The sequence below is a fragment of the Buceros rhinoceros genome, unplaced genomic scaffold, assembly GCF_000710305.1.
Source record: "Buceros rhinoceros silvestris isolate BGI_N320 unplaced genomic scaffold, ASM71030v1 scaffold4286, whole genome shotgun sequence".
NCBI classification, from domain to species: Eukaryota; Metazoa; Chordata; class Aves; order Bucerotiformes; family Bucerotidae; genus Buceros; species Buceros rhinoceros.
In genome coordinates, this window is record NW_010415649.1 from 11,589 (window position 1) to 31,381 (window position 19,793).

Sequence of the window (19,793 nt, forward strand, 5' to 3'; positions counted from 1 at the left end):
AGCAGGATGTGGTAGTTCAGTGGTTTCCAAAGAGAATCATCTGCCATTGCCACTGAAAACTGAGCTATGCAGGGTATCAGGTGTGCTGTCACTCTCTCCTGGAACTTCTCATCTCCTCCAAGCATATTTTCTAGCTGTGGAAGTAAAAAAACTCGTAAAACAGATCCAGGCTCAGATAAACTGACCCAAAAGCACTTCTAGCTTTGGCTTTCAGGTATTCAAGAGTTACATCAAACAGCATTATTGGGAGTGCACTGGTCTGCAGCAGCTCAACAACGTGCATTAACCTTACACAATGAAGACCTTTAGAAAGAGGATTAAAAAAATGTAGTAATTCAGAGCCTTACGCAAAGTAGTTAATACTGTCTGTAGCCCAAAGAAAATCAATTCCTCCCTTTTTGTTAAGGGAGGGGATTGAGGACTGTTAAAAAAAAAAAAAAAATCTTTCAGATGGGGAAGAAAAGTATCAGCTATGAACTGGTTTTGTGTGTTAGTCAATACCTGATCGACCAGAGGCATCATCAAGGTTTCTGCTCTTTCCTTACTCAGGAACTTCTGCGTGTCAAACAGGAAGAGCTTGTGCAGACAGTCCACAGTGAACTGCAACAGCAGACAGCTTTTTTCTGTGCTGTTCTCAGAGTCAAAGAAAGCTTCATCTACATATCAGTTGAGAAGAAAAAAAAAATCATCAAAAAAAAGACAGAAAATAGAGAATTTCCCCTCAAGATAGAAACACTGTTAATATGTGACTAGAGCTAAAGGATGTGCCACACAGTAGTTAGGTACTCATCCCTCGGAACAATAAAGTGGATGCAAGATTTTATTTGCCTGTCTGTTACTGCAATATGTAACTGGCCCGGAGCTCAGGGATGAAAAATGTCCTTTGGTTCCACCCGAATAAGAAAGATGCCTTATTTATGATAGAAGGAAGAAAGAGAGAAATGAGAGGAATGTGCGGTGAAGTAAAACCCGTAAGACTAAACTTTCAGTGATTGTAAATGACATCTCTTAGCAACTAGCCTGCCAGTGCCTCTCTGTAAATGAAAACTCACCGGTTTTAGAAGTGTTGACCTGGTTCAGTGTCTCTGCAAATGGCTTCACTAAATGACCTGCAAACAGGGTGAAGAGACCCTTCAGCTTTTCGGCAATGCAGTCTGCTATTCGGTGGAATGTCAGCAGTCTGTCTTTTAGGGTAGACTCTGTTTTGCACCAATCGAAGAGCTGAAAGTGAAAGGCAGGTTAGCTGTTTCCTGTGTCTGTGCACTGGAAAATACAAATATGATGATGTGGATGAATTATATTTTGAAGTTCGTACCTTGAAGAAGAGGGGTCTGAAAGAAACCTCAGAAAGTTTCATAACCATACTTATTAGGCAATCAATAATGTAAGCCTCCGTCTTACCAACTTCCTCTAAGTCATCCTAGAAAAATTAGAAAACATAATTCCAATTTTGAACTGTAAGAATCTGAGCTTTCAAAGCACGTTCCGATTTTCTGTGTTTCAGACTAATACCTAACTATAATGTTTTTTCCCCAAGATAAATTCCAGAAAGAATATTAGATACTCAGAATTTCAGAACACATATGAAGTAGAAACTATTAATATTTTTAAAAACAACTAATAGAGTTAGCTTGCAGAGTTTGAGCTGCTGCTGTCCATCCTCCTAAAGAAGCCACCTGGGCATGCTCTGTTCGGAAGTCCAGGGCTTTCATGAAGAATGCCGTCAGCTCAGACTGGTGGGAGAGCAGGTTCTCCTTCTCCATACCAGTGATGTGCTCCCTCAAAATGTTCATAAGGGGACCCAGGCAGTTCTGCGAAAACAAAAGCAAAGCAATGCAAAGGCAACTGTGATATTGACAGTGACCAAGAAACATAAAACGGAATAGGTCTTTTGCACTTCACACACATACTCGTTAAAATACCGTTGACAAAATACATAAAGGTTTTGCTGTACTTTTGGGGGCTTAAGTTAGTAGGATTGCCGAAGAGAGTTTGGTCTCCCCTCTCCAATACAAGAGATCCCAGATAAATTGGAAAGGTTTGCACCTATGAGACAGGAGCAAAGCTGAGATGAAAATTCTGACTCAACTCATGTTCCTAGCAGATAAATCAAGGCCTTTATGAATGGGATGATCTCTCCGGCATTCATCATCTAACATGCTAAGGACATTAAACTGGTGCGTTTCTCCCAGGTCTAACTTTCCCAAATCACCACTGCATACAAAAGAGAACAGAAGTAACATAAAGACTGCTAGGTTTGGCTGGAATGGAGTTAATTTTCTTCATGGCAGCTCCTATGGTGCTGTGGTTTAGGTTTGTGACCAAACCAATGCTGATAACACACTGGTGTTTCAGCTACTGCTCAACAGTGCTTGCACAGTGTTAAGACTCTCTTTGTTTCTCACTCGCATGCCCCAGTGAGTAGGCTGGTGGTGGCCAAAAGGTTGGGAGGGGACACAGCTGGAATAGTTGAATTGAAATTTTGCACCGCTTCTTTCTTTCTTTTCTTTTTTTCTTTCTTTCTTTTTAATCATAATGCAAAAGAATAAAAGAATCCTTACCTTCCGGGTATTTGCCACTTCACTGTAACACTTTGTAAGTGCAGGCAAGAGTATTCGGGGAGCAAGCCTTGTAGCTAGGATACTCTTCAATGATGTCACACGTAAGCTTATCTGGGAAGTAGGACCAAACTCAACCGCTATCTTTTCCAAACGGACAACCTATCAGGAAATCCAACAAAAGTTAGGTATACTTAAACAACTCAAGAAGTAGCTGAGGTGAGAAGTTGTCCAGTAGTGGTTTGTGGCAACTGTCAGATGAGAATTTTGCTGTTTGCACCACTTGGGGTACCTTACATGAAGATGTACCTTACATGAAGGTATAGACCTTCGCTGTCTTTGGAAGGCAAACACTGAAAAAAAATGCCCATGTCAGTGGCAGGGGGTCAGAATTACCCTAACTAGAGTGGTTAGATAAACATTTGATGAAATCATGGCTATTGCAGAATGATCCTTCAGGATTCATCTCCCTTTTCAAAACGGTGAACTACAGCTTATTGGAGGGAACAACAGGAGACACTCTTATATTCCGTATCTTAAGCTGCCTGCATAAGAAGATGAGTAGAATAATAATATGTTACAACCTTCCACACAGATGGCGCACGCTCCTACGTCAGTTTCGGAGAGAAAAAAGGAATCTCTGTAGCTTCTAGGAAGTGGGCAGATCCCATACCCCTGTACCTATCTGTAGGAGTCGGATAGCTCACCTGCAGCAAGCAATCCAAAAGATAAGGACTCAGGAAGTGCGGTAATGTTTCTGCAACCTTCAGCAGCGCAGTTACGGCACTCAGTAAGTATATCTCATTGGAGACCAGCTCTTTCTTATTTTTTAAAGTCTTCAGCAGTGCTGGCATCAGCCTGTGAATAATCAAGCACAGAGAAAGGTGAAATCACTGACCAACTGAAGGCGTGTTTCCAATCACATAAATCCATCTGTTAAGTTTTCAGGGACAAATTTTACATGTGTATTTGAGAAAACTTCGTATTTTGGGCTCTTCTGCTGTGTTCCTTTCTATTGAAGGAAACAATTAGGTTTAGAACCACAGAATCATAGAATAGTTTGGGTCAAAAGGGATCTTTAAAGATCACTTAGTCCAAACCCCTGCCATAGGCAGGGACATCTTTTACTAGGATCAGGTTGCTCAAAGCCCCGTCTTTAATTTAAAGACTTAATGACAATAAGAAAATTATACGTATAATGAGATAAAAGTCTTAAAAGCAACAAGTTAGATGCTTGAATTCTTCTTGAATGGGGAGAATAAAATAATGTAACAGGGTTACATTATTCCGTGTGCAGGTTTTCCAGCTGTACTGGTTCTCATGTTTGTAAATGCAATCTATTCTACAGTAAAAATACAGAATATGGTCTGACTTTTCTAAAGCCATAAAAATTGCCTCTCTGCTTCCAGTAGCAGCCTCCATAAGGAACACAATGATCACAAAACTCTTACAATTTCCCCACTAGCTTCTTAGTTCTAAGACCAAGAAGCACCTCCAAGCACCATGAGAACTTCATTCTTATCCACACAAAACACACGCATGGGCAGACCGCCACCTGGCCTTCATCAGCATTCCTTCAGCAACACATTTTAGCGTATCTAATTCCTGTCGGAGTTGGTTCTGTTAAAAAGAATCCAGCAGTACCTTGGAAGCTGAGGTATTGCTCGGGCTTTCAGTGTACAGGTGACCTCAGCTATACAGAGCAAAGCACTTCCCATGACATTCTTTTCCTCCTTCTCTGAAGAAATTATATCAATGGCAGTTTTCAGAACAGGTACAAATGGCTCTGGATTTTCTGTGCCAAAGCCTTTGCAGAGTAGCTTAAGGCTGAACAAAGCAGTCTGCCTGTTGATAGCTTGCTCCTCCTCTTCCTCCTTTCTTTTACACTGCACAATAGCAATGAGCTCAGGAACTAGCTCTAAGAGCTGCAGGATCTAAGAGGACAAGAAAACACACACATTAGACATACAATTAGAAACTTGGAACCCGCAAGGTAACTCTGGGCAGGTAGCCTATGTCTCACTACTCAAGAGCTGCCTGCAAGACTTGGCACTGGCACTTGACGTCTACATAAAGCGAACCACTTCTGCATAAACCTTTCTCTGTGTTCTTCTGCTAAATGAACCAAGTTTAACCACTTTGCTTCACACCTGGCTTTTCTGCCACCTTGTGCGCTGCTGCACCTTGTTGTTCAAAAGGTCCATTGCCTTACGTCGCACAGACGGGAGCTGATTCATCATCAGTCCCCGAATTACAGGGATGAAGGTTTCTGTTGGCAATAAGGCATTGACCTACAAGAAAACACAAAAAACCCAATACTGTAAATGCTCTTCCATGCACTGTGACATAGTATCCTCCAAATAAGACAGGCAAACTCTCTTCAACTTCCCTTCTGGGTTTCAGGATCAAAGAAGAGAGGACAGGCTAGCAATGCTGTATCTGAGGCAAGCAAAAGAACAATGCAGTTACAGTACTTAATGTATGTCCACTGGCAGCCGGTATCCACTAGCTCCAAGATTCCTCAACAATTCCTTTTGTCTGCACTGGTAAGCCATCCCCTCCTTATCCTAAAATACTTCTGGTAGTGCCCTGTGCGCATACATCATGAAAACTGGAATATGTTTCACAGGCAAAAAACCCCCAAACCAAAACAAAACCCCAACAAGCAGTGAAAAGATGTCTGCTCCACAGCATGCAGTGGGATAGCCAGTCCAACTCAGGTCAGAGTACAATCAGAAAGAAAAACATAAGAATTCTTTTCTCCCATTTAAATTCCATGTAGAAATATACAACAGTTCCATTAGTATTAGTTAAATATCTTTGAGTTAACTGTGAGAAATGGGGCCAAAAGCCATTCTTCTCCACCAAGTAGATGGTGAAATGACTGCTTCTAGCCAGCAGAACACTAACTAGAGGCAACACTAGAGGAAACAAAGCATTCTTGATTTTTTTTTTCTGGTCATTCTCTTTAAGCTGTTAGCTGTAGTTATTAAAGTTGTTACATGAGTTTAAACAAAGATGCACCAGGTTGCAGACCATCCAGTAAAGATTAATACCAATCTAACAAGAAATCCTACAAAGGTTATAATTATAACATTATAATATTATATTTAATAACATATGACAATATATTATATTAATAAGCAAAAGCAGAAATGTCCTACTGCTAACATGAGGGCTAATGAGACATACTTTGTCCAGCATATCATAGGACTTGTTAAGCAGAACCCTCCAAAATTTGGCAGTTGGCTTGTCCACGTTTCCTTCCACTGAAGATGCCACTGTATTTATATAGCGAAGAACTTCTTCTAATAGCCTAGATGGAAAGGAAGCATCTTTTAGTAAGTAACAAGGACAGTAAAGAAGTCATGTTTATTACTGGAAAGCATAGAATTTCATGAAACAGCAACAATAAAAGAAAACAAAACACCTCATGGGGAGACTAGCAGATCACACCTACACATTAACAAAAAGTTATGGCAGTAAGAACAACCACACACACATTACAGAACTCAGACAAAAACAATCTGCATAGAGATAGAGCATTTAAGGAACATGGCATTTAAAATAAATCCTACACTGTTTTTTGCTTAGTACAAACATAAAGTTAAGCCTCCACAATTTTGCACTACTGGCTGTTATAGCCCAATGAGTACCACTGTGATTTGTGATTACTGCTGGTTTTCTTACGCTAATATAGGGGCATCTGTGAGGAATGACTTTTTTTCCCCCCACAAATGAAGTGGTATGTTTTGCTAAAAATCTGGAGTTCTTTTAGAGACTCCATCATCTATAACGTAATAGTTAATGGCCAAGTATATAAATAAACACTATCAGAAATACAGAAAGAGTAGACAGTGGTCTGAAGATAGCTCTGAAAGAAAACTACACATCATATTTTAAAAAAACCAAACAACCAAACCAAAACCCACATAACTTGCACATAATATATACTGCTTGTTGCTGAGGATGACATTAAAAGTATCCTTGTGGAAAAATATTCTCATAGGACTACACTTAAAAATATGCCTAGGTTTCAGTAAGAGCTAGGAATAGGAGGAGTAGAGCAGATTTAAAGCATACCTCTGTTCCAACTTCTGCAGCTCTTCTGTTTCATCACATTCAACTATCTGGTTTAAAAAGGAAGAATGAAAATGGAAAATGCTAAGTGTGAAACTTCGATCCCTTCATTAAGTCAATATCCCTGTACAGGCAAATCTGTTTGTTCTGAATGAAATGTCCACTACGACGGTAACTGCGATCTCCCGCGTTTGCACTTAAGCCATGACACTAGAAGAAAAACTCAGTATCTTAGACAATGCCGTCACAGCAGCAAATACATTTCGTGCTGATGGATAATGCTGAGTTCCAGCTAGAGCTGCAGCCTAAAACTGACAACATTTATCTTGTCTTTTCATAATTAATAGTATGAATCCCACATCAAACCTGGAGTTACACAGACTGCAAGTGAAATCCCAGATGCCAGAAAGCCAGTGGGAATCCACTGGGACCAGAATTTAACTTTTCTACCTAGACATCAATCACAGAAATGGAGTCTATCAGAAAAAGCCTTATTAAAAAACATTTAACATTACTGAGAGGTTTCAAAACTGTGTCAATAAAGGTGTCAGCCCGATATGACAGTGTGTTCTTCCATCCCCTTTGAATACAAAGCCATACTAAAAACCAACTTAAATCTCATCTATTACAGTATGGCACAATCACTTTCTGTGATCAGTTTAAAAGCCATCTGCCATCATTACCTTTTTCACAAAACTCTGAGATGATAAAAGTTGTGACATGAAGGAGACCGATAAGAATTTGAAATGTCGAAGCTGTTTGTCTGAGTGAGACTCCACATTAAAGAGCTGCCCATCCTGATTTTTTAGCTTTGTCTTGCACATTCTTGACTTTTTTGGCCCAGGATCATCTGTTGAAAACACATTTGCAGCCACAAGAAAAAGATTTGATTTCTGATTACGGAAACAAAATAAAATTACAGTCAGATGCCTATCAAGGATAGTCATTCTACAGTATCCAAAATCACGTCAAGGTTTCAAAATAGATGCTCTGAAATACTACAGGAGATAGTTTTTAAATTTCAACAGCCTCAGAAGAAGTAGTGCCATTTCACTACCATTCCATCTGGTAATTTTTATGTGATGAACCTTCTTTTTTCTTGGTGCTAAAGCTATGGAACACTGGGTACAAATATGTGACTGCCAAGGCAGGATCACATACATATGCTGTGCGTCATGTATTTGGGAAGACTGCTTTCAGTGTCATTAACTGGTCCTCCCTGGCTGAGAAAACGTATTCAAGCAACAAATACAGCAAGTCCTAACGCGAAAAGAGACAAACAGTCCTCACCCACCTTCCCCAGTGCTCTCTGGAATAACAGACTGGAAAAGTATTAAAATGTTGTTTAATTATTGCTCCACTATATTGTAGCAGAAAGAAAAAAAAAACCTTAAAAAAACCCAGAAACGACTGGCAGTCCCTGGGATCTTGTCTGCTACGAATAACAGCTTTTAAAATTTCAACTAAATGATTTACTGTGCCTTCTAAATAAGGACTACTCTTTGATGTTAAGTGCTCAAATTAATCTATAATTAAAAGGATTAAAGAAAAAAAAAGAAGCAATCACCTATCTTAGCCATTTTATAAAGAACAAAATTAATTACGAGTAATTCCATATCCCTTAGTCTTCTAGATGTTTTGGGTTGGAAGGGACTGTTAAAAGTCCAAGGCCCCTGCAGGGAGCCGGGACACCATCAACTACATCAGGTCACTCAGAGCCCCATCCAGCCTGACCTTGAATGTTTCCAGGGATGGGGCATCTACCACCTCTCTGGGCAACCTGGGCCCTCATGGTAAAAAAAACTTCTTCCTCGTATCTACTCTAAATCTCGCCTCTTTCAGTTTAAAACTATTACCCCATGTCCCTTGTAATAGAAGGTTTATATGCATTTGCTAGCTCTGTTTTGTGGTTACCTTCTTTGTTCTCCGGCAGCTCTGTCAAGTACTGGATTATTTTCATCATGCTCTGGAACTGAGAACGTACATTAAATTCGCAACAGATGGAAATCCAAAATTCAGTGTCTGCTTCCAGAACAGCATCCTGTTTATGGTTTAGAAATTAAAAAACAAAATTAAAAAATCAAGAATTAAAAAATATTACTAATAATGATAAGAAGACTCAAGAACACCTCAGTGAGTTTGTGAAAATGACACGGTGAGCTGGATATGGCCAGGATTAACACCAAGGGTAATGGCAGCAAGATCTTGGAGAGAACATTGTTCCAGAGGGTGCAGAAAGAGATTAAACTGCTACAGCAAAGACTGCATCTTCTCACCAATGTCCCCTTAACAATTAATTATTTTAGTTTTCCCCATAAACTATGCTTTCACCTAATAAAAGGGCCTGCCTACACAAAAACGTAATAGGGTTTTTGTCTTCGTCTGTATGGGAAGACCGGTATCATTGTTCATAAACACAGTTAAAAGAATAAAAAAAACCCCCACTTTAAAATTAATTATTGAAGTACTTCATAACTAGATTATCATATCTTTAGGTCAAGGATTGCTGTAGAATATAATCTGATTTATTGTTCAGGGTCCAGGACAAAACAATATTGTATCTGCAATACATATTATAGACAACATCACCAAGAGATTCTGCTAGAGCACAAGCTCAGAGCTCACTACTCATTTCAGCACGATCTAGGGGTTTAACTTGCACTTTCTTCAAGGCCAGACCATGAACAGATAGGGGGACATCACCCTTTGAGGAAAAAGTTGACCCCACTTGTCTTCTAACCTTGTCCGTGTTTGATGTGGCAGTCACAGTTTTGGTCACATACTGCTCGAACAGTAGCACCAGGAGGACCCAGAGGAATTTGTCTCCTCCCACCGTGGAGATCAGCTGGGCCAGGATTGGCAGGCGTCGGTGCTCCGGCACATGGGGCAAGGCATCCACAAACACACGAATGATCTTTATCACCACCTCTTCCACACTTCCCGAGGACTCTGACAAATCACTGTCCTCAGCCTATGTACAAAGAGGTACAGCAGCTCAAACAGATGATCGCAGACGGGTGCAAGTTCTTTCTTGTAAATTCAGAAAACGAGAGAGAAAGCACTACATGACTGGTAACAGCATTACCAAAGCACAACCTCGAGGAAAACGTAAGTGCTCTAAAATAGAGAGTTTTCAGTCGCACTGTTCCTTTTCAGTGTTTAAGGATGATGCTTCAAATAAAATTAAATGTAGAAAAAAATTAGAAAAAAAAGGGGGGGCGGAATTTAAAAAAAGAAAACCCCCATTATTTGGCACCAGCTGAAAGAAGCAGGATATTTCAAGGGAAAGCAATGCCACACCCTTCTGAAAACTTTGCCTGTAAGCCTGATAGTTAGGGTCTTGGGATTCAAAGGCCTAGTAATAATAATACAAGTAGGCTACATGAGCTCGGGTAAGTAACATTAGGCTCCCCCCTCATGTAATAACGATGTGTGCCATAAACAATGTCACAGAAACTTGTCATGCTATGAAAGGTTTTAAAGAAAAAAAAGTTAATAAAAAGACAGCAACTTGATTTCTCTATACACAGAGATGTGCAAGAGGATGCAAAATATGTAGACGTTATTAAAAAACACACTGGGAAATCCCCAGCCCATTGTTAGGAGAATTTTTTTTCCTCCAATTCATGTTTACATAAGAAATTTTTCATGTTTAAATTAATGAATGACTCTAGAATTAAGATTTATTAGAAGCAAGTGAAATCTGACAGAAGAAAAAATGTCCCCTTTGAACAACAATGAAGTATTTCTGTTTTGGTTTATAACCATTTATCTAAGATGTTCACACAAAACCAAGAAAACCCGCACAAACAACAATTGGAAGAAAAAAATATTTTTACCTTTCCACTTCCTTCAGACCACACCTGCTGTTGCTATTTATTAAACTTATTTATTAAACTTATTATTACATTACTTATTAATAACCTTCTTCTTACTTCCAATAGTTCTTCTACTGAACTTGCCTGCTTATTTTACGATGAAAAACTTGGGCTTAAAGAATGTTTCTGGTCCTTTTTAGGTATAGGTGTGCTACTGCTTTTGGCTAAACCATTTATTAAGTGCAGGAGCTCAGAAGATTAAAAAGAAGCAGTAGTCTGATGAACCCAGAGTTGGTCAGATGAGGAATTGTCTATTAATATAGTTATTATACATTATTTTAAATCTTTGTAAAAATAATCCTAGAATAGGCTACAACTTATTCTACCACTGATATTCTAAAGCATTTACTCAATTAATATTGTTCACTTTTTTCTACACCCTTCCATTAAGTAGACAAATTTACCTGTATAAGAGCAGGAATAACCATCTGCACTGTCTTATTAATTACTTGGAATGTGTAAGTATCATCCAGACGTAAGACATTTGCTCCCATGAATGTAAAAATGGGCATAATGTTATGGAGAACTTTATCCTGAAAAAGAAGACAGACGAGATTAGCTTATTTTTGAACTGTGCTGCTCTGCATGTTATACCTTAAGACATTTCTCCTTCCCACAAATGCCAATAGATTCATATAAAAGAAAATGAGAAACGTTAGTATCTTCCAAAATCTCCACTAAACTAATTTGAAATGTATAGTGTCCCTTAACGCTATAAATTGTTCTAAATTGTTACAAGTTCTAAATATTATTTAGAAACCAAGACACACTTGTACTTTGTACAAGATACTCCAGGAAGTCACTAAGAGTGGAAACTGAGAGTTTAGCCTGACAAAATACCTTGTATTCTTCAACTCAGTACCATGGTGTTATGGTGAGAAAATAAGCTACGGGGAGATCTGCACACGCATAAATGTGTATTTTGTACCTTTCCCACCCACCCTTTTTACATCTGTAAAACGTATGCAGAATCTACAATCATTCAATGAAACCCAACTATGTTCATTTTGATTTGGGGCTTTTTTGGGGGACTAGACTGTAATTGCAGTAATTAATTTTAAGAGGGATGGATTAGAGCTGTCACCTAGCTCAAGACTTAGCTTTCTAGATTTGGCCTGAACTGAGAGCAAGAAGTGATAGGCAACATGTTTCTCAGTCAATTAAAATCAGATCAACCTTATTTTACCATCAACTACAATTAAATTTCTCAGTGTTGAACAAGATAGGAGCTTGTGAGAACACGTGCTAATGGGCCAGACGTTTTCTCTCTTGTACATAAAAAAGCAGGGGAAAGATGAAACGATGCATGAGAACTTTGACCACAGCGAGAAGGTAAGGTGGGGGCTGTTGTCAGAAAGCTTCTTCCATTTCTACTGCACTTCACTGCAACTCATAAATGACTAGTGACCAAAGCAGCAAGACAGGGTTTTTTTTTTCCAAGTAAAATGAAATAGAAAGTCCTAAAAGAGCAGGGAACTTGTACATTTTGCCTCCTGCTCCGTTCAGAAAGATTCTCTCCATAGAATAGCTCTGTATGTTCTTCACTCTTCCCAATATTTGAAACCTGAAGAGCTGACCCATAAATTTCAGGTACTACTTACAGGAAACATGCCAGCAACAGCACCAAGGAGAAGCAGAGCATGGTGGTGTGTTTTTCCAAGTAAAATGAAATAGAAAGTCCTAAAAGAGCAGGGAACTTGTACATTTTGCCTCCTGCTCTGTTCAGAAAGACACTCTCCATAGAATACCTCTGTATGTTCTTCACTCTTCCCAATATTTGAAACCTGAAGAGCTGACCCATAAATTTCAGGTACTACTTACAGGAAACATGCCAGCAACAGCACCAAGGAGAAGCAGAGCATGGTGGTGTGTCTGGGGCATTTTAGATATCCTGATGCACTGAACTATCAGTTCCACATTGAATTTTTCTTTGTCAAGGATATCTGCAAGTAAAAATATTCACTGATTAACACTTCAGTGGTCGGCTGTGTAGGAATAAACAAACAGTACACTCAAGCACTGGTTTCAATTTGCAGAGTGTACCTAAGTGATCTACAAAAATTTATTAATAAGGCAAACCTGTTTACCCTATAGAAGAATCCATCTCTCCCCAAGAACAGGCCCAGAGAAGAAAAAAGTTAAGAGGCCATTGTTTTAACAGCCTTTAATGCCTGTACTAGAAGTACCAGAAAACGGGTCTGGCGTTTTTTACCTGCTGGGATCTTGGTACCATCTGAAGACAATTTCTGACAGATGCTTAGCAGGCAGCTGAGGATTAGCTGCTTTGTATACTCCAAATTTTCTTCTTCTGATGCCATAGGTTCCAGACACCTATACATTCAGGAAAAAAATTAGAAATTGAAAAATGAGACAGAAAAATAAGTGACCAAACTGCATATTAAGATACAAATAGGAAACAGCAATCTTTTTTCTACAGAAGTTCTAAATTTAGGCTTCTAAAAAGCATTTGTCAAAAAATGTCTCTTCCTTTTTTTGTTTTCAAATACATCAACTGGTCTAACAAAAGACATTTATCAAAGTGCTGTCAGGAGTGTAAGATGATTATCTGAGACACGACTGCCAGCCTGTGCACAGGCAAGTTATAAGAAAAAAACGATAAACGCCCCATCTGCATGTAAACTTTCTTAAGTGTTTGGACATAGGGTTGGCAGGAAGTGTGATAGTTTTCTTAGGTTGCACTGGATGAAGGCTGTTCCACAATGTTTTGGGAGGAATTTTAAAGCGTAGAGTATTATTGTAACGGCTCTGTAAAAGACACAGTGCTGTCAACTGTGCCATGTTTAGCACAGGTGTCATCCTTCTAGCAATCCCACGCCCTCCACCTCTGAAACAAAGTCTTCATATAAGAAGCTATGCATCAGTAAAAATCTTAAAAATCCCATCAACATTGTTTAACGGAAAAAAAAGTCGTAACAACTTCCCATTCCTCCCATCTGATTTACCTACAAGAAGTTCAAGTAAAAAATGCAAGCTAAGCTACAAAACATGGCAACAAAGCAGAGAGAAAGCAGATCCTGTTTTAACACCTTATAGCGTTTGCTGCAAAAGAGAATGCTCAAGGACTTGTGTGTCATGTAGGCACAGCAGATTACCGGCTCAGCAGGTTAAAAAGTGCAGGTACCAATGCCTGCGGACGTCTAAGTTTCTTTTTATGCTGCAGTAATTCCAGAATAAGCATAACCCTCTGCCAGCTGAAGTGGCTTGTCTCTGGTGCCAATTCTGCATCTTGAGGCTTTCTAAAAAGAGAAGACAATCAATCAGGTTATACATTTGCAAAGAAAACAGTACATTGTTCAGGGAACAAACATACACATAAGTAAAAAAGAGACAAATTTTCTTCCACAGAGTAATATCCTTTACTGCTTCTCCTGGGAGAAGCAGCAATGGCTGGTCTTCTGACTGAAGCAGCAAAATTTTTTAAACAGAAAATCCACACCAAACTTGGAAAAAAACCCAAGTATAGCATGCCTTCCATGTACACAAAAATTCTACACAATGAAGCAGTCTTCTGTGGCAAAAAAAACCCAAACCCAAAACCAAATAGAAACATGATGAAGAGATCTAAAAATTAATGATTATATTAACGCTTTAACTGAAAGAAAATACTGTTTTTCGGTCAATTAACAGGAACGTTTTGATGAGCATCGGTAGACTTCAGCCATGTATATGTAATTTGTCCACACACCTTCATTACTAATCAAGTTTAATAGCTACAAAAACAAATCTCATTCAACTATGTCCAGCCACATTCTACAAAAGCAAACGTCAACTTTTTTTTTCTTTTTAAATTTTAACTATGGTTCCATCAGTTCTCAGAAAGCAACATGAGTTGTTTGTCTCTTGCCAAAAGTAGCTCAGTTATTTTACTGTGCAGGGGAAAAAAAGAAAGAGATGCTTATGCTTTCAATACAAATTATGCAGTCTAGTAAAACAAGTGGCATTTTCAAACGGTACAGGTAATACTTCCGGGTTTCTAGTTGTTTTACCTCTGTTGCTGCATTTTCTGCCTTCTAGTTTGCTGAACAGTGGCCAGACTTTTGGTTTTCTCAGGAGGTTCCAGTTCTCTGACAACCTGCTCAGCACACACTGAAATCTGAGACAAAGAACAATAATGCAAGTACCAATTAACAAAGTGTCATATCACACATCTATGCCTGCTCCTTTTTTTAAAAAACACATCCCTTTCATGCACATATACGTATATAATCCACATAGTCAAGTCATATCCCAGAAAATGAAAATTGGTGCAGCAGAAAGAATTGACTTCTGCTGAATTCATTCACGTAGGACAATTAATGACTGATGCATGGCTTTTAAAGACATACCATGTCATTAACTCAACTATATTATGGGACAAACAGCTTCCGACTCCTTTTATGCTATGAACATTATAAATGCATGTTACTGAATGCAGCAGCACAGAACCACTGCAACAGGTTTGAAGGTATTTCTGTGTTGTGGAGTTTGCCACTTACCCCTTTAAACACGCTGCTAATTGTCTGGGCACAAAGCGGGTTCTTACAGTTTAACAGCAAGTCAAACAATACTTTTAAAAGCTTCTGTTGCACCATCCCATCTGACACAGCTGCAAAGAATGGTTTAGTAATCTACAGAAGGGAAAAAAGAAAGGATGCAGAGAGGTTTACTGAAAGAGGGTAACAAAATCACAGCTATGGAACTTAGGTATGTTAAGTTATGTATGACACACCCAATCACACACACGTTACTGTGAACATACAGAGTAAAAATATGCATATTCACTATGTATTTGTCTATATACAGGAATCCTTAGATGCGAAGCACGTACTTCTGAAATATCCATCAGACATACTGATTCCCTAAATTTTTCACACAGCTTGTCTGTGAGGGGCAGCAGACTTGCTGTTGCCAGCCTTTGGTAAGTACATGCTAATACCAGGCTAATAAAAGGCCTGAATTTAAAGCCTCCTTCAAATGAGACTATTTCTCACCTCCTGTGTTTTCTTGACAATTTTTCCTCAGAAGAAAAACATGAAGTAAAGCTCCTACCTGCCTGCCAAAAACTAAGGACAGTGGAACAGTAGTATCTGCAGGCAACAACACAGGTATTAATCTACACGCAAATACAATGATATTTCTATTCTGTACTTGTCAAAATGAAGAAAAAAAGAGGCAAGTAGCAATTTGTCCTTCTGGTAAGTTTAAGAGAAATTTTCAAAGACAGTATGGAGACCCTGAAAACTAGAAGAAAGACAGGTCAAAAGCTATAGACTCCTTCACATAGAAAAAGACCTTGTAAATCCAATCATAAGCACTGCTGTTGGCTTTAAGCATAAAAGATCTTTCATAAAGCCATACCTGCCCAAGTGCTGTGATTTGAAATGGTGGAATTTCTTCATAGATTTTCTTGGCAGCATGCAGACTTTTGATAAATAAATCCAGACTCTGCTGATTCTTGCACAAGAGGGTTGCTGAATATTCATTAAACTTTACAAGGATGAGATGCAGGAGAACAACTTCATCTTTCAGCATTGCCTCAGGTTTCTTAAAAACCTTCTCTAGCAACCGGTCTAGTGCAGGCAAGAGGTGAGAAAGAATCATCTGCAGAGGAAGTTCATAACAGAAGTTTTAATCCATTATCATTTTAACAAACTTGCAATAGTACAGGTTCATTTTACTGCAACACCCCCTCTCTGGTAACACACTGCGTCAGAGTATTTTACACAACAGCTATTCAAGTGGAAAAATACAAGATTTATCGTGAGATTATCACAAGTAGATGATCAACTGCTACTTTGCTATTCTCCTTTGCAGGGTAGTATTTTGTACATTTGAAGAAACAAAGCAATTTTTTTCATCAGTTTATGACTGCTGTCTCCTCCAAACCCCAAATGTGAAGCAAGAACGTTCATCCTCTATGCAGGTCACAATCCCTTCAAGACACATAACTTTTTGAACATTGAACTCATGTATTTTCCAGCTATTGTGAGAATTCTAAATATACTAGATGAGGAGATTAATACATACAAATAAAATTGGTAGTACTACCGAATACATTACAATTTCATCCAGAAAACTCTCTATTCACTAATATTTAACCAAGGTAGTAAATTTCTTCTGGAAGAAATCTTCTAAAAAAGCCTTTTTGAGTAACATTGAGGGAGTTTCCTTAAGAACTCCAGTGTAAAATACTGCAGCCATTACATTCCTGGAAGGCGCATACCAATATTTAACATATTATTAAATCATACTTTGCAGCACTACTGCATATTAGAGATGTCACCTTAACAGTCTAATGAACCCTATGAAGTTATTTAACAGCGTTATTACCAAATTAAATTTGATTTCAGCAATTCCATCAAGTACAGAACCCATAAAACAACTAGAAAGGCAGCACCTACCTCACCATGGACTTCATGAAGTATTTTCATTAAGTTTCTTGCAATATATGACGGGAAAACAGGGTTCTGTACACAATCAAGTATGCTTTCCAAAGCTTCCAACAATTTTTTCTTCTGGGATTTCTGTTTTGGTTGTGTCTCAAGCTCCTCAAATAGAGTTTCCATAATCTAGTTCATTACAAAAAAGAAAAAAGTTCTTTCCCTGCAATAAAAATGCCTTAAAACAACATTTATTCAATATTTCTGTAATAATGCAATCTAGATAAAAACAAAATTCTTCACCTGTAAATAAACCAGAAGTTAATACTTCTCATTTGACTGATAGTCTCAATTCTCTGTATGTAATAAATCACTTGAGTGGTTTTACAGTCCTTTAAAAAAATACATTAAAAAACCAGTTTACTATAGCATACAATGTCCTCTCCTAGTTAACTCGAATTCTTTTAGAAAAGACGAGAGCTCATAGCAGCAGTCAAAACTTGTATTAATGTACACCTCAATAACAAAAATACCTGTGTTATATATGTAGGGTCAGATATGATCTCATCTGTCCTTTGCTCGAAATGCTGAAGAATTGGATGAAACAGAGACTCCTTTATCCCTCTCAAGGAATGAATGCAGTTGAGAGCAGCCCTTCGAACTTCACTCACGGGACTACCCAAGTTAACTAGCAAAGATATCACCACTGCAAAAGGAGTGAGGGAAGGAAGGACGAAAAGAGAGCAGAATAAAGTGAGCGGTCAGAATTTTACTTTATCTGTCCCTGAAGAGGCATCAACATTATTTTGGAATTAAAAAGTCATGTCTTTTCACTATAAACCTCTAGACTACACAAAACCAACACGAATCTCACAGATCCGTGGCTCTGAACTTCTTTATCACAGTCCTTATATTTGTGTTAAAGTTGAGAGAGTTCATATATTGCTACTGACTGCCACATCCTTATAATGCACAGAAGGTGAGGCGATGTAACTGACTTCTTCAGCATAGGAGCATGTTTCTTTAACACTAAGGATTAAAGAAAAGTGGTTTCACTTACTTCCTAGCTTGAGCTAGTAACTGTAGGAGTGAATCAGCAAGAAAAAGGGCCATCCCAGCCTACTGCAGCTGAACATATCTAACTATAGATATCCTTCATGGTATAAAACGTAGTAAAATTGCACAAAATTCAAAAATACTGTGACTAAGTCTTAAGATGAGAGATAGCTACTGTTTTACTTTACCTGGAGACGATGGCGATAGCAGCTGTTTCTTTTTTGGGTATGTCTGTGATTCAAGCAGTGCATAGCCAATATACAGAGCTTGAGTCTGTAGCATTGCATTGACATCATAGTTCAGCTGATTGGAAAGGTTATAACTGTAAGTCCATAAAATTGAAAGGAATTTGAAGAGAACCTCTGCATCTTTTAGATGTTCCTTAAATTAATTAAAAAAAAAAAAAAGGAAAAAAGAAAAAAAGAAGAAAAGCACTTGTTTAATAACTTTTATTTACTTGGCAGACTACTACTCAGAACATCTGATAAACCACCCAAAGCAAAGTAGTACAGAGAAAGAGAACTAAAGAGGCAGAAACAGTGTCTTTTCGGGAGGAAAAAGTTGTTGAATAGATGCTTTTGGGTAAAGAGTACTTGCATGTGTATACAAGTTCACATGTTGCTTATCAGCTGGGTTATTTAGTTTAACAGATAACTTGTAGTCCATAGGTATGTAAATACAAAGGGTTTTTTTAATAACAATAGACCGAGAACACATCCATATGAACATTCAGATAGTATGTCAGCTGCACGAGAAAATGTTTATTTATAAAATAAAGCAAAATAAAGAACTTCTATTTCCTGTTTCGTGCAGCAGTAATCCTAATTTTTTCATCAGTCGCACGAAGTAAATTCTCAAAATTCTATAAAACAGCATCTCAGAAGATCTGGGCACCCAATTTCCTCGTACAGCACAGCTCTCTGCGTTGAATATTTTCACTAAACCTGATTCTTAGAATTTGTCCTGGATTGGCTGTATAGGCTTTATAATAATAATGGATCAAAATTAACAAACTGAATCATAAATGTATTGCTGACCGTCACAGAGGTCAGAGTGCCTTCTCACCCCCTACTCCCAATAGTAACAGCTGCTTCAAGAAGATTCAATTCAGTTTTTCCACACATCTTCCTTAAGTTTGTTTTAGGACCTTCCTGAAAATAATTTAAAAGGTCTTGCTTACTACATAGTCTGTCAATAGCTAGCATGCTTCTGTCTGCAAGATGCTCTCTGGAATCCTAAGAGCTCTTTATTCATCAAACAGGAGTGCTCACTCAACATCCTACAGACTGAACACAGCTTGACAAAACAACTGATACAGCTTCTGACATACTCCTGCCCATTCTCTTTTCCACAAGTCCACTAAGATCTAGGTTCTAGTTATATTAACTGTTTTAGAACAGGCAAAAATAACTGTCTTGTCCCTTCCAAATTAAAAACGCTCAAAACTGGAGACCAGCAGTACTCCGCGAGTGAAAGCAGCAAATTATTACTGCAGCAGTTGCCTTCACTAGGTCTGAGGACATCACTAACACCATTTCACAAACCTTCTGTAGTCCCTCCTCCACCCTTCTCTTCTGTGCAGTATGACCCAGTTTGCTCAGTCAAAAATCTGCTGACAGCCTGTAACTAGCCAGGCACAGAATCAATCTCTGTAACAGCTTAGTGCCAGTACAATTTCACTATGTCTTGGAGGGACTGATAATTAGATGAAGTTATATATAGAAGAATTAACATCAGAAACAAGTTTTGATATGAAACTGTTGCTATTTTTTCCTTCCTCTGTGTTTGTCATTTACTTTTCTTGATGAAACAGCATTGAATTGCTGTAACAGCAGCGTCGT

General features: G+C 38.4%; 1 protein-coding gene across 1 annotated transcript in view; it reads right to left on the reverse strand.

Annotated features, from left to right (window-relative positions):
* HEATR1 (HEAT repeat containing 1) overlaps window positions 1-19,793 on the reverse strand; it is a 38,292-nt gene that overhangs the window by 1,520 nt on the left and 16,979 nt on the right. The window contains exons 19-42 of the mRNA XM_010137477.1: window positions 18,141-18,333; window positions 17,430-17,602; window positions 16,918-17,085; window positions 15,875-16,117; window positions 15,013-15,144; window positions 14,524-14,630; window positions 13,630-13,773; window positions 12,729-12,847; window positions 12,338-12,459; window positions 10,921-11,049; window positions 9,379-9,609; window positions 8,553-8,679; window positions 7,322-7,488; window positions 6,642-6,688; window positions 5,751-5,874; window positions 4,709-4,849; window positions 4,203-4,492; window positions 3,266-3,416; window positions 2,562-2,720; window positions 1,677-1,811; window positions 1,316-1,420; window positions 1,053-1,221; window positions 502-656; window positions 6-134 (exon numbers count right to left, since the gene is read on the reverse strand). Coding sequence (XP_010135779.1) covers window positions 6-134; window positions 502-656; window positions 1,053-1,221; window positions 1,316-1,420; window positions 1,677-1,811; window positions 2,562-2,720; window positions 3,266-3,416; window positions 4,203-4,492; window positions 4,709-4,849; window positions 5,751-5,874; window positions 6,642-6,688; window positions 7,322-7,488; window positions 8,553-8,679; window positions 9,379-9,609; window positions 10,921-11,049; window positions 12,338-12,459; window positions 12,729-12,847; window positions 13,630-13,773; window positions 14,524-14,630; window positions 15,013-15,144; window positions 15,875-16,117; window positions 16,918-17,085; window positions 17,430-17,602; window positions 18,141-18,333 — 3,660 coding nt within the window. The remainder of the gene's footprint in view (window positions 1-5; window positions 135-501; window positions 657-1,052; window positions 1,222-1,315; window positions 1,421-1,676; window positions 1,812-2,561; window positions 2,721-3,265; window positions 3,417-4,202; window positions 4,493-4,708; window positions 4,850-5,750; window positions 5,875-6,641; window positions 6,689-7,321; window positions 7,489-8,552; window positions 8,680-9,378; window positions 9,610-10,920; window positions 11,050-12,337; window positions 12,460-12,728; window positions 12,848-13,629; window positions 13,774-14,523; window positions 14,631-15,012; window positions 15,145-15,874; window positions 16,118-16,917; window positions 17,086-17,429; window positions 17,603-18,140; window positions 18,334-19,793) is intronic.